We start from the raw sequence: 15,117 nt of genomic DNA on the forward strand, positions 1-15,117 counted from the left end.
AGACGCTTTTACATCATCCAGTCGGAAAAAATAAATACGTGGCAACGCTGTAATGGGCACGAACAGCCTGAGGGGGGCAGCGTTTAAAAGAGCTTGTGGTGACCAGCAGAAACAGGATGTGGCGTTTGCAGACAGTTTTTATTTATTTATTTATTTTTTATCATTTCGACTGGAGATGTTTTATTTTAATTTTTTTTGGAAAACTGGTGCTGAAGCGGGCGAACTTGCAACTGATACTTTTTCTGTCTCTTTATTAAAATGTTTTGGTTGGGTGGGATGGTGTAATGAAGGAGTGAGGGAGGTGTGAGAGGGAGTGAAGGAGTGAGTGAGGGAGGTGTGAGAGGGAGTGAAGGAGTGAGTGAGGGAAGTGTGAGAGGGAGTGAAGGAGTGAGTGAGGGAAGTGTGAGAGGGAGTGAAGGAGTGAGTGAGGGAAGTGTGAGAGGGAGTGAAGGAGTGAGTGAGGGAAGTGTGAGAGGGAGTGAAGGAGTGAGTGAGGGAAGTGTGAGAGGGAGTGAAGGAGTGAGTGAGGGAAGTGTGAGAGGGAGTGAAGGAGTGAGTGAGGGAGGTGTGAGAGGGAGTGAAGGAGTGAGTGAGGGAGGTGTGAGAGGGAGTGAAGGAGTGAGTGAGGGAGGTGTGAGAGGGAGTGAAGGAGTGAGTGAGGGAAGTGTGAGAGGGAGTGAAGGAGTGAGTGAGGGAAGTGTGAGAGGGAGTGAAGGAGTGAGTGAGGGAGGTGTGAGAGGGAGTGAAGGAGTGAGTGAGGGAAGTGTGAGAGGGAGTGAAGGAGTGAGTGAGGGAGGTGTGAGAGGGAGTGAAGGAGTGAGTGAGGGAGGTGTGAGAGGGAGTGAAGGAGTGAGTGAGGGAGGTGTGAGAGGGAGTGAAGGAGTGAGTGAGGGAAGTGTGAGAGGGAGTGAAGGAGTGAGTGAGGGAGGTGTGAGAGGGAGTGAAGGAGTGAGTGAGGGAAGTGTGAGAGGGAGTGAAGGAGTGAGTGAGGGAGGCGTGAGAGGGAGTGAAGGAGTGAGTGAGGGAGGTGTGAGAGGGAGTGAAGGAGTGAGTGAGGGAAGTGTGAGAGGGAGTGAAGGAGTGAGTGAGGGAAGTGTGAGAGGGAGTGAAGGAGTGAGTGAGGGAGGTGTGAGAGGGAGTGAAGGAGTGAGTGAGGGAGGTGTGAGAGGGAGTGAAGGAGTGAGTGAGGGAGGTGTGAGAGGGAGTGAAGGAGTGAGTGAGGGAGGTGTGAGAGGGAGTGAAGGAGTGAGTGAGGGAGGTGCGGTAACATCCGTCTCTCCTCCTGACAGATGTGCGTTTTGTCGGCGGCGTGACATGAAATCATTCTTCATTTTCTTATTTCCTGAGTTGACTGGCGTCTCACAGCGAGTGTGCTGCTGATAGATGCACGCCTCCTCCTCGCCTCCTCCTCGCCTCCTCTTCTTTCACTTTCTCTTTCACTCTGACTTTATTTGCCAGTTTCATTCCTTTTCTTCTTTGAGTTGTTTTCTATGTTTGTCTCCTCTGTACTCTACTTTCATTTACTTTTCTTACTTTTGTTCTTGTCGGCTCATCTACTTCCTGATCTCTCAACTTCTTCCATTTCTTTCCTGGCTCTCCTCTCCTCTCCTCTCCTCTCCTCTCCTCTCCTCTCCTCTCCTCTCCTCTCCTCTCCTCTCCTCTCCTCTCCTCTCCTCTCCTCTCTTCTCCTCTCCTCTCCTCTCCTCTCCTCTCTTTATTTCTTACTGCACTGACCACACAGACGCTCATCCATCGTATATCCTCCTCCTCACCTCCTCCCTTCACCTCCCCCTCTCTTACCTCCTCCACACCTCGGTCATTCCCTCGTACACTTCACAGCGACTCTCCGTCTCCCTCCGTCCATCCGTCCATCCATCCTCCTCTTTCTATTTCCGTCTCTTTCTATCTCTCTTTATAAAACGGGGCCGCTAGATTTACCTTGGGCTAAATGGCCGGGAGGCAATGACGTGTAGCCGATTAGAGCGCTGAGTGATGGAGAGACGCTCTTTCTCCCTCCATCGGGGGGACGGGGGGGGGGGGGGGGGGGGGGGGGGGGCTTACGGCACTGTAAAGACGATGGACGGGGCGGAGGGACGACGAGGAGGGGAGAGACAGACACAAAGACCAAAGATAAAACCGCTCGGTGAGATATGCGAGGTTAATATTGGTGGAGGAGGACGGTCGTCCTTGGACGGAGAGACGATGGACGGAGAGACGGAGAGGAAGAGATGGAGGACAGACAGAGGAGAGGAGAGTCTGTCCGTTCGTCCTGTCCCCGTGACAGATGATTAACTAACCTTGTCAAATGTGGATGGTGTGTGTGTGTGTGTGTGTGTGTGTGTGTGTGTGTGTGTGTGTGTGTGTGTGTGTGTGTGTGTGTGTGTGTGTGTGTGTGTGTGTGTGTGTGTCCGACTGTACCGTTCACCTTGTCCTGCACACAGAAATCAAACGCACCCACAGCGACGTTGAGCTGACGACATGTTGGATGTCTGTTTAGACTTTCAGTCCCTCAGAGGAGAAAATACGTCGACAGGAAACCGACCTGCGTGTTTTATATTTCTTCTGCCTCCATTTTTAAATTTTTTATTAAACTACAGAGTCAGGCTGATGTTTCCCCGAACCTTTTTATTTTTTTTATCGTATTTATTAACGGCAATTTCACTGGAAACATCCACGCCTGTAAGTCGTACAAACACAGTTGTTCCTCGTCTTCCTCGTGGTCGGGTGGGTTTCGTCGGTGCCACGTCGGACTCGCCGACGTGGATGAGGTCTGTTGATATCTGCTGACCGTTTTTTACAATCCACGCTACACACAGGAAACAACAACAACAACAACAACAACAACATTCTCTGACAAATAATGACCCTTTGATGAAGGTTTGGATTGCGCAATAAGGCCGGCCCGCTCAGACTAGAAGAGTTGATCCTTATATAATCAATATCATGAAGAATCTGGTTTTCAAACATCTACCTTGGTGGCGGTCGCTCATGTCCAGCAGCCAGCAGACCACCGTGGTCCTCTGCCGCCCTCTGAACCGTCTCGCAGGCACGGCCGCAGCGTCTTGTGTTATTTCTTCTCGCAGTTGTTATCCCGAGCTACCCGGCGCCTCGGCAACAGAGCGCTCCTCTGCCACCGGCACCTCCCGCCGAACAGTTTTATTGCTTCCATAAATTTTGCATGATTCACATCAATAGCTTGCCTGTCTCCATCCCGCCCAGATACTCCATCTCTCTCCGGCGCTCTGCGGAGACTCTCAGTCACGGTGATCGTCTGATACGCTGAAAACACGAGTGGAAGGTTGCTGTTGGCTCTCTCATCTAAAGAGGTTGCGTCATTTTCTTGTAGGTTCAGCTCAGTTCACTTCTGGTTCCTCGTGGGGGCCGAACAGGACTTCTTCAGTTCCTGCGGTGTTGCTTCAGTCTTCAGGAAATAAGAAGATCAATGAATGAATTAAAACAAGATTAAAAAGAATGGAAAAGTTATCAGCGAATGTTATAAATTCGTTGAAAACACAAGACAGGAGTGTCTGATATTGATTCTGGAGGATTTGTGTCATAGTTCTTTAGTGAGGCAAGTTTTTGTTGTTGTTGCTGAGCACAGATATCGTCCTTTCAGTACAGCAATACTTATTTTCCAGTTTTGGGCCCAGAGACTGGATATAAAAGTATTCGTAGCTTCCAGGTCTGTAAAATGGTTCCGATCCAGAAGTATCTTCAGCTGCAATACCAGCGAGCGCCACTAGAGGTCGGCTCCAAAAAGCCTCCGGCTCCATAGACTCCCATTCAACTTCTCTCATCAAATCCAAAGTGAATAAAATGTGTCCATCAGTTATCTCGGTGTTGTTAGCTAAAGTCACTCCTTCTTATTAGTTTTCTGGAGGTCCATCTGAAAATAATCCCTCATTCATTAGAAAAGAAGATTCAAGAAGACCTGTTTTTGGGGACGTGTCTGTTTGATTGACAGGCCTGTGGTGCAGTCAGGTTACAGCTATCGGTGGGCGGGACGTCGTATCATCAGGTTTCCAATCAGATTGGTCAGATCCACCGCTGGCTCCTCCCCCAGCTCGTCCAAATATGGTCACTTCCTGCTCCGAACCGCTCCGAACTATTAAAGATGGTGACGGACAGAATCTGAACTGGAGGCTTCATAATGTTCACAAACCAAACGGGTGACATTGCTGTCGGTTGCATGTGGAGTCATTTTCTTTTTCAAATGACTTGTTTTATTGTGATGGTATGAAGTCCACCTCCATGACCATCACTTCTCAGGAAACCATATTTCAAGTTAATTTTTTTTTTTAGCATTTAGACATGAATGATGCTGTTTCTGTTTTATTTTTTTGAGTTTTTACTCCTCCCCCTCCCCCTTCGCCTCCCCCTCCCTCTCCGCTCCGTCTCTCAGTCCGTCCTCGGTTTGAGGTTTTTGATGTATGGTCTCTGCGCGGGGTGCGGCAGCAGGAGCTCTTTGTAAGTTTGTGTTTTCAGTGCGGCAGCTATGGAGATGTTGAGTACCGTCTCTGTGAGAAACCGGCAACCCAGCAGCACCAACCAGAGACGAGGACAGACGGGACAGCGTGGTGTGTGTGTGTGTGTGTGTGTGTGTGTGTGTGTGTGTGTGTGTGTGTGTGTGTGTGTGTGTGTGTGTGTGTGTGTGTGTGATGGATCAGACAGAGCCATCTGTTGTTGAGCTTCAGCAGCAGAGGAGGGATGCTTTTATTAAAGGTGAATGGAGGGGTGGGGGGCTTGTCTCTGAGCCAATTGGAAGGTATAAGAACAAAGCACAAAGGCAATTCAGCTGGAGTGGGACACACACACACACACACACACACACACACACACACACACACACACACTGCAGAGTCGCTCCATTCAGTCTTCTCTGCTGAGACGCTGCCAAATTCACTCTGACCTGCTGCCTCGTGTGTGTGTGTGTGTGTGTGTGTGTGTGTGTGTGTGTGTGTGTGTGTGTGTGTGTGTGTGTGTGTGCATATGCATAGTTGTCCTTTTTAAACATGCTTGTGTGTGTTTATGTACCTGTGGATCCCTGTGGCGGAATTGCAAAATCTTACCCAGCATCCTTAGCGGCATCCAGTCATCTTCCCCCATCCGCAGCTCTATTTCTGTTTTTTTTTTTTTTTCTTTAAGCTCTGACTCACGTCTCGTTGTAGAATAATGCTGCTTTCTTTCAACACTTTGTGCTTTTCATTTACGGCTCGCAGCTCAAACTGACGGTAACCGGCGAAACGCTAAACAAATTAGCTCTGGCGCTATCACGTAAGACGAGCAGCCGCGCCGGATGTAGTAGAACAACGCATTGGATGCCTTTCTGAAATTAACGTGACAACTGCTTTCATGTTTGCCCCAAATTCAACCACAACACCTCAAAACAAAAAACATATTTTATGGATAAATGTGAATTTGGCCTCGTAAAGAACGGGGCTGCTGGCTCGGCGAGCTGTAGCAACACTGCATTAAAGGCTTTTAAATGAAACGAGGACCCACTCAGCTTCTTTATTATTTATTTTTCTGTGGAGGATCAAATGTTTGTTTTGGAAAAAAAAAAAATCTATCTTTGGAGAATAATGAAGGAAACGACAGCCGGAGTTCTCCACATTCACAGATGACACACTCATATATCCATCACACCTTTTGCAACACGATGAAAACTTAAAAACTGTTAAAAATTAATGAACGTGCGGTTTCATGCATGAGATCATGAATGGAAGACTTTGAACTCGTGTTACTTCCTGAGGATTTCACGAGGTATTAATGCATGAATTCATGATAATTAATTTTCTCACTCTATAACTGTGTCAGGGAAGCAAATATGTCCAAAATGGTTTTAAAAAAAAAAATCTGCTTCAAATCCAGCAAACGTTTTCACTTTTCAGGACATTATGAACCATTAAGGGATAAAAAAAAAAAAAAAAAAAAATCTGACACTTGGAGCCAAATGATGAAAACTTTGAAGTTTTCCAGATTTAAAGGTCAATGCTTCACTGATCTGATTCTGCTGAGGGAAGGAAAATATATCCAGGACCCTCTTTGTATGCAAATACATGCTGGATGTGTGTTCCCATATATTTTTACAGACTGGTCTCTTAACTTCCTGTTTGCCCTCTCCTGCCCCCGCGGACCCCCGGTCCCTCCATTAAACCCACTATAAAGCCGCTGCGCTCTCTTATCCAACCGAACCGCACCGGACAAAGAAAACACAAGAGTCAGCCGAAGGTGGAGGGTTGATGATGAAGAGGAAGAAATATTCCTGGAGACGTGATTGATCATATAATCCCCCAAAAAAGTATGTTTTTGGGTGTTTTTAAAGTGTTTTATAGAGAAGAAAAAGTTATTGATGAACTCACTGTCTTTTAAGATAAACCAGCTTTATGATCTTTAGTATCCGTAATTCATTTTCATTTTTTAGAAATCTGCTCTATTTTAAATCACTGATTATTTCGTTAAATGTTTTTAGGAATCAGCCTGAAGCAGAATAACGGCTTCATTTGATCATTACACAGAATTTATATTTTGATCTTTTTCAGCAATGATGAGCAACATACAGTATGTTTTTGGGATAATTAAGGCACCTTTTATAATTTATCAAGCTGTGAGTATTGAATTGAATGATGAGTTTACAGTAATTATATTTAACCATTTCTCGGAGTCCAATTTATTTCCAGCGTCAACGTTCAGAGTCGACCGGCGTTCACAGCTCATCTCGCACCACATTTATCTTCTAAACATCATTTAACATGTACGTGGACGTTTCGCCAAATCACCAAACAATCTGCGAGGTGAAAATATAGGTTGTAACACCGAAGTAGAGGTTGGAAAAGTTGATGAAAATATATTGTGTCACGGATAAAACCCGCTAATTAGCACCTGTGTGAGCGCCGTCTCCACGTCCGAATTTAAAATATTCCCAACATTAGCAAGTGGTGACACTGAAAGGTGTCATATATATATATATCTACTACTTTATAGGTGATAAAATTTCCCCTCGGGGATTAATAAAGTAAATACCTACCTACCTGCCTAGATCCTGACCTGCAGGCCAATCAACACATCTAGAAGGTGTGAACGTGCAGCACATGTTCAGATCACGTACTGGAAAACTGTATCACTGTTGACATTGGGTGTGACCTCTAATTAAATTGTAATGAATGTTCTCATCGCCGCGGCAACGAGTGGCTTCGTTTGAAACCAGCAAACCGCTTTATTTAGAAATTATTCAAGGAAGGTTGGATGACGTCCGTGTTAGTCAGAAAAGCAACTTAGCCACGTTTTCCAATCCTGTTTAGACTCAATAGACTTTCTTCTATATTAGATTCCAGATTATTATTTGTCATGGAGCTGTATATTTTCCTGTAGTCCTGTAAATTAAGTGGGAAGAAAATGTAAATGAGGTGATTATTATGGGCCATCGAGTCACTCAAAATAATCAAGGAAGCGAAAAAATAGTCCGCTACAGTAAAACGTGAGATAGCCACGCCTGGCGATGCCGAGGCGTGACAGTTACACGTTTTCCTGTAGTGGATGGAAATAAAACCCGCTGCATGCTTTCAACAATGTGATTTACAGGGAAACAAAACTATTAGCAGAAAATATGATGATATTGACGTGATATTTACATGTGTGTAACTTTCACGCTTACAAAGCGTGTAACTTTCACGCCTAGGTGGCCCAAAGCGTGTCTATTTCACATTTTGCTGTTGTTTTATCTGATTTGGAAAAAAAAATTCTTTCAAAATTGAAAAATGATCTTCAACCAAGGTCAGTGTGATTGTGTTCATGTACGATTAACTGCTTTCTTAAACCAGCAGAAAGACATTCAGATGTGATGCGTGTGGTTCCGGCTTCGCTGGTTTCTTAAGTCCAACTGCACTGAAATCCTTCGGAGTGATGTTTAGCACTACGAGCACCTCCTGACTTTTTCTTCTTTTTTTTTCTTTCCCGTCTCCCATTAAGTTATCTTGTGTTTTATAACTGCGAACCTCCCGGGAGTGAGACGGAGCCGACCGTAGAGACGGATAAGAGGTTCAGCGAGGTTTGCTCTCTCATATTTTCTCACCGATTTATTTCCTCGTCTCTACCTGCCTCTGACTGACTCATCCAGATGGCCCACTTCCTGCCAACGCACGCACATACACGTGTTTTGTGTTGTGTGTGTACATGCAGAGGTAGTGGGGTGAGAAATTGTGCTCTCTTCAAGGGGTGGTGGATGGAGGGGGGGGGGGGGCAGGAGGGGGAGAAGGGGGGTGGTGGCTTGCACAAGTCATGGGAAATGTGATTTATATCAAATCAGCCTTTTTTTTGCCAAGAGATCAGGTTTCTTTTTCCTGCGGCGTGTTTTTGTATTGTCAGCAAAGTGTGGTGCGTGATGTGCTTCCTCCTGCGTCCATTTCATTCATCCACTCTCCTCCTCTTCTCTCCATCCTTCACCTCCGGCTGCTCTCTCTCTCTCTCTCTCTCTCTCACTCACTCACTCAATAGAGAGTTGAGTTCATTTACTCCGGGCACTTGAATCAGATCGCGTTCTGCCGACTGCTCGGATGACTGTAAAGTGCTTCTTTTACGATCATGATCTCCGTGTTTAGTGACCGAGTCCGACTGAATGAATTGATTTATTGTAATGCGTTGCGATCGCTCATATACGAATTGTGAGGACATGACAACCGAGCATCACGGCAAAGCGTGAAATAGACACGCCTGCCCACGACGGCAGAACGTGACATAGCCACGCTTTAGGGGCTGTGTCTGTTTTGTCATCGATTTTTGTGTGTCTGTCCGCTCAACCTGTAATCAGGCCTCGGAGGCGACAGCGAGCCGTCTGAACTTCCTGTTTGTGTTTGTTTGCAGCTCTTGGATGATCTCAGATGATTATTCAGTACGAGCCTCAAAACTCAAAAACGTTTCCTCTCTTTCCTTCTCTCTCTTGTTTTCCTCTCAGCCTCCAATTCTTATTCATTCTTTAAGTGCCATCCAGAAAATCCTGTGAATGTGTTTTCTCCGGGCTGCGTCCTTTGTTAGCCGCCTGCTAAATCGATATTGTAGGAACAGCGGGGGGGTTTGACCCGAGCCGGCGCCAACAAACCTGTGATTTCTTCCATTATCTAAAGTCTAAAAGTCACTTTTTGTTATCTCCCGAACGCTCGCGGTTCAGTGTGAATCCCTGAAAAGGTTTTCTGTTTGTGACGGGTCAATTTAATTTCAAGTATTAGATTGAAATTGTATTGTGTTATTGTCGCCGCCTCCCCCGCCGGCGTCCGTCGAAGGACGTCAATTCGACTTTCAGCCGGCTGACATTTGAACGCCCCGCTGCGCCGCCTTCTTCAGCTCTGCTCCTTCTTGTGTGTGGAAATCTAAATATTTAAAGCAGCGTTGGAGTGTTTTCGTTCCGTATAAACGATGAAATCAGGGCCGTGTTCCCGGGACAGAGAAAGGAGAAAGAATAGAAGAGGGTTTATTTTTTGTTTGTTTGTTTGTTTCCCCTCATTATCGGTCGGCCTCGCCTTTACCTCGACCCCGGCTCACCGCCGTTTTATTAAAGGTGAATGGGGGGTGGGGTGGGGTGGGGGGAGGCTTGTCTCTGAGCCAATTGGCAGGTATAAGAACAAAGCACAAAGGCAATTCAGCCGGACACACACACACACACACACACACACACACACACACACACACACACAGGTTTAGAGAAGAAAATAAAAAAGGTTTCTATTTCCGGTACTCCGTCTGCCACAGAAAAGAAAAGCAAACTCATGTTCGCTTCAGCTCAACTTTTCTGCATCTTTATACAGAAATGAGACTTTTTATTAGATTATTTTATATATTTACATTTGGATTTATGTCCCGTCTCTCCGTAACATCCTCGTGAACCTGATATTTCAGGAACAGTTGAACTGATTTGATTGCCAGGGTCAAAGGTCAAAACACGTTTCCGGCCATAAGTCAAGAATTCATACTTTAGATTATTACAAAATCACACAGAAACGTCTGATAGGATAAAATGATGACATTTCTTTTATCCAGAAAAGTCAAAGGTCAACTTTGCTGTGACATCATGATCACTTCTGTTTATTCAACATGTCTCCTGGACATTACCGTCATCCAACCGTCCACATGGTGGCGATGAAGATAACGTTTAAGATCAGTTTCACCTCAGAACAGGAAAACTAAAGAAAACAGTTGGATCAGCAACTTTTCTTTTGTGAGTCGAAACGACTCGAGGTGCTTTGAGGCTCTTTGAAAAATGATGAAAGATTTGTTCTTATTCCACCTTTGTTCGTGCCCCCCCACTCCCACCCCACTAACCCTTTGAGGTACCCCCACCCCCAATATGTACAGTATGCAGCTCCACTGCTGCAGATGAGGATTCATTTCAGCAGAATTATCAGCAGAGATCCGACTCTGAAATTTCAAAATAAAATCCGAACACGTCTCTCTTCCTTCTTTCTTCTTAACCTTTGTTGTTTTGTTTTTTTTCCTTCGCAGGCTGCAAGTGTAACAGCCACGCCAACGTGTGCCACGTCAACACGGGGAAGTGCTTCTGTACCACCAAGGGCGTCAAGGGAGACCAGTGTCAGCTGTGAGTGCACCATCACATATATATACATATATATATATAATTAAACCCATCCTGAACCATTAATAATGATTCATGAATATGTCTCAGTGTGGTTTGAAATGCAGCTCATTTTTGGGGATTACAATTTAAATTTAAAAACATGTTTTTATGTAAAGGTACATTGCAGACTATGAAGATAGTTCAAGAAAGTAAACTTAAAAAAAAAAAGTTTTAGGTTAATTTGGATTCAGAGAAATAAGATTTGACTCTAAAAATCAATTTTGGGTTATCAGGAAGATAGAAGAGCGATGAACACGTGTGTGTATGCAGTGTGTGTGTGTGTATGCGCAGTGTGTGTGTGTGTGTGTGTGTGTGTGTGTGTGTGTGTGTGTGTGTGTGTGTGTGTGTGTGCTTTCCTCTGACTGTGCCAGACTCCAGCGCTGCAGCACTACAATGCCCTAAATGGTTTGGCCGACCAACGCACCATAGAGACAGACTGAAAATTGCTGCATCGATAAATCTAGCAGGCGAGGTTAGAAAGCAGAGATAGAGAGTACACTAGTGTGTGTGTGTGTGTGTGTGTGTGTGTGTGTGTGTACAGCAGAAGGAACACACTGGAACACAACAACAACAAGACAACCAGAGCCGGGACACTTTTCTTCACTTTGTTTAAACCGTGTGTATTATATCGATTACAAAGTACAACGTGTGTGTACAGACAGAACTTCTGTGTGTTTATGTGAGTGTGTGTTTGTGTTTGAGATGTTTTATAAACTTGCTCACACTTGCGGTAGATCTGTTCTCGTATTTATTGTAGTATTTCAGATATACTGAAGTTTCTGTGCTCGCTCTGTCTTTTTTCTTCCTCATCGGAAACAGAAGCGTTAGAGTACATTTAATTGGTTATATATATATATATATATTTATTATTATTATTTTATTTTTTTCTCGATGTATTGGATTCACAGACTGGATATAAAAGTGTTCGTAGCTTCCGGGTCTGAAAAATGGTTCCGATGCAGAAGTGTCTTCAGCTGCAATACCAGCGAGTGCCACTAGAGGTCGGCTCCAAAAAGCCTCCGGCTCCATAGACTCCCATTCAACTTCTCTCATCAAATCCAAAGTGAATAAAATGTGTCCATCAGTTATCTCGGTGTTGTTAGCTAAAGTCACTCCTTCTTATTAGTTTTCTGGAGGTCCATCTGAAAATAATCCCTCATTCATTAGAAAAGAAGATTCAAAAAGACCTGTTTTTGGGGGCGTGTCTGTTTGATTGACAGGCCAAATATGTTTTTGTCCGTACTGACGCACTCTGACAACCATCTGGGATTGTACCTGCTACAGATTATGTAAACGTTTTAACCCTCGACTCAGACCTCCACCTTCCCCGCCGACCGCCTCCCCACGACCTTTCGGTGACCCCTCGGCTCGGCTCCCGACGTGGACGTGACTCTCAAACACTCCCCACATGTTCTCTGTCTACTCTTAATCAGTGTTTTCCTGCTGTCCGCGTCGGGAGTCTACGTGACCTTGATTACGTTCCTCAACAATCAAGTATAGTTTCATCCGGTGTTTCCCAAAAAATTATTTGTTCCTTCAGAATTATATTATTATTATATAAATGTGTTTTTGAAGTCCAGGTGTTTTTAAGACTTTTAGAGGTCCAGTATTTATGCACACACACACAAAAAAAGAGCCATTATTTATTTAATCCGACGGCTGCAGAGTTCAGTCAGACTGCCCCCCCCCCCCCCCCCCCCCCTCTTTTGCAGCGCTGCTTGTTTTGCTTGAGTCACTCCAAAATGGTGTGCCAAGTAGAGGGCCATTTGTTTGTCGTTTTGATTATGAACAAGCAATTTCCCTCCGGGGGAGGGATGAGAAGGAGGAGAAAGAGGAGGAGGAGGAGGAGGGGGGGGGGGAAGTTCCCCCAGGTTACAGCAGGTTTGTGTGTGATATGTATGTGCGGGGCCATCAGGTGAAGCAGGTTGTGTTGTGTGTGTGTTGTTGCGTGTCCGTTGTTCCTGAACACACCGTCACGTTCTCTCGTTCCAGATGTGGTTTTTTTTTCATCTTCCCGTTTGATTCGTTTTGAACAGTAACCGTTTGTCCCTTTTCTCCGTCGCTGCCTCGCGGTATTTTTAATCCCGTATTCAGACCGTCATCACAACAGACAAACAAATGCTGTTTCTGACCCCTTCGAGCGCTCCACGTTTCAAATGACCGTTCCCCCCCCCCCATTTAAAAAAAAGGAGTGAAAATTATATGAAGTTAAATTGTTTCTAAATGCAGCTGAACAATTTCCCATTTCTCTTTTTCTTTTCTTCTCCTTTAGAATAAAATAAAACAAAAACAAAATATTATTTTGTAATTGTCTCTTTTTCTGAGGTTGTGTAACCACTGTTACAGGTTTACACACAACAGGCGATAGTGTCGCCCAGATATCTTAATGTTAATATTCATTTAATATAGTCAACAAATATAGTCATATAATTCAGATACGACACGTTCCTGCAAATGTTTCACGGTAAAAGCCTTGTTAATTAATGGAAGGTTTCTATGTACTGAAACACCAGAAGGCTTTTAATTTAAAACGGATACAGGAAGTGTTGAGTTTATATTAACGTGTGACAACCGTCACTTTTACAGGGAAAACGATGGCGGATCAAAACGAGGCTTTGAGTTGACATCGTCAATCAATCGATACGCCGACATAAACGTTCGTTTCTGACCGTCTTGCATGAAATACGTTTCAGAGGTGATTGAGAAAAAAAAAACACTCAGCGTGTGAAAGCGACGAGTCACGATTGTACATTTTCTCTGCTCACCAGATGTTCCCAATAAAGCAGTTTAATTTACACTCAGGATTAATCTATTTACAGTCTATCCTGCGTGTGTGTGTGTGTGTGTGTGTGTGTGTGTGTGTGTGTGTGTATTTTCCGTCAGCACGTAAACATGCACTCAACATCACCTTATTTATTTGTTGTTTTCACTCCGGTTGCGATCTTTGATTGTGCTGATTCGGCTTTAATTGGCTTCCTCGCCGAATGCATCGAGGTTTAGCGCCACTAAATCGACTGCCAATTTGCATCATTTATTGTACCGGGGAGAGTCTCTGTGCGTTTGTGCTTACCAACGTTTGTCGTTTTTAATATCGCAGGACAGTTGGAAACCGTACGGAGATGTTTGTTTTACTCGCTGCGCACTGATTTATTTTTATTGTTACAACATTTTCGCTGTGGAAACGCCTTTCAACACACTCGCAGGCATCATCTTGACCTTTTATCTCAAATGTGTTTACCTTCGCAAGGCTCCACCAGATCAGCAAGCAGAGCACTTGTCAGTTTGAGTGTGTGTGTGTGTGTGTGTGTGTGTGTGTGTGTGTGTGTGTGTGTGTGTGTGTGTGTGTGTGTGTGTGTGTGTGTGTAGCTGAGTCACCATGTGTTTTAAGTGATGAGGCAGTCCGGTCTCATGTGGCTCTTATCTTGTCCCCATTTGAGCTGCTGTTTAAGCAGCTTAAAGTGTCCGTCCAGGACTTAAGTGTCCCCCCCACCACTGCTCTGCCTCCCCCTCCCCCCCCCTCGCCCCGCCCTCCCAAGAGAGAAAATAGTTCGTTCTCAGCTTCCTGCAAGTCTGCGTATTCCTCGTGTCTGTGATGCTACACGTTGGATTTAACACAAACATATATGGAAAAAAAAATATTTTGGACTTCATAACACAGAGAAGGAAAGAGAAAGTTTACCTGAAACTTTTTTGGTCTTTTGTTTAGTTATGATTTGTCTTTTGTGTGTGTTTGTTTAATAGCCGGGATAGAAGCTACATTCATTCCTTATAGACACTTTTAACGCAGTTCAAGAGCAGCAAAGTGAGCTTTGTTAGCTTAGTTACTTAATACTATAATCTAAATTAAAAAAACAACAACCTCGAAATAAGATTTGACACAGGGAGTCCAGAAGATATCTGCCAATCAGCGCTTTATTCTGCCCCACGAGAACAGCTTCATGTAAAAGGTAAAGCTGTTGCAGAGTGTTTGTTTGATACGAGCTGACGCGGCGTCACATCAGGACATCACGCTGGTTAAATGGAAGCTGCAGAAATCTGAAGCACTAAACTCTCAGCTGAAACCGGTTCTCCATTTTCTCCATAATATTTGCAAATATGACTACAGCTTAAATAAATAAAAAAAAAAGTGCTTCTAATATCTTATAGAAGTTGTTGGGTTTTTTTTAGATCATATTTGACTCTGAAGAGTTTCCGAAAGGCAATTTACGACGTCACATCTGTCACGATAAATCTCCTCGTGCTGAAATGGGCTTTCTGTAGTCCTCCATTCATTCCTTTGTGGCAGCCGGCCGGGAGCGACTCCAAAGCTTTGTGAAGTCACAGAGTCCTCTTGAGAAGATGCTGCTTCTCACACACACACACACACACACACACACACACACACACACACACACACACACACACACACACACACACACACACACACACACACACACACACACACACACACACACACGAGTCTCCTCTCTGGATCCCAAACTGCTGGTTTTATA

The 15,117-nt window shown here is 44.6% G+C and overlaps 1 protein-coding gene across 1 annotated transcript in view; it reads left to right on the forward strand.

Moving 5' to 3' along the window:
- The window catches only part of atrnl1a (attractin-like 1a), a 197,228-nt gene that overhangs the window by 62,135 nt on the left and 119,976 nt on the right, over window positions 1–15,117 (forward strand). Inside the window, 1 exon segment of the mRNA XM_069144142.1 lies at window positions 10,492–10,585. Coding sequence (XP_069000243.1) covers window positions 10,492–10,585 — 94 coding nt within the window.

Source organism: Embiotoca jacksoni, unplaced genomic scaffold, assembly GCF_022577435.1.
Source record: "Embiotoca jacksoni isolate LCO1_2020_lvr unplaced genomic scaffold, fEmbJac1.0.p SCAF_12, whole genome shotgun sequence".
Classification (NCBI taxonomy): domain Eukaryota; kingdom Metazoa; phylum Chordata; class Actinopteri; family Embiotocidae; genus Embiotoca; species Embiotoca jacksoni.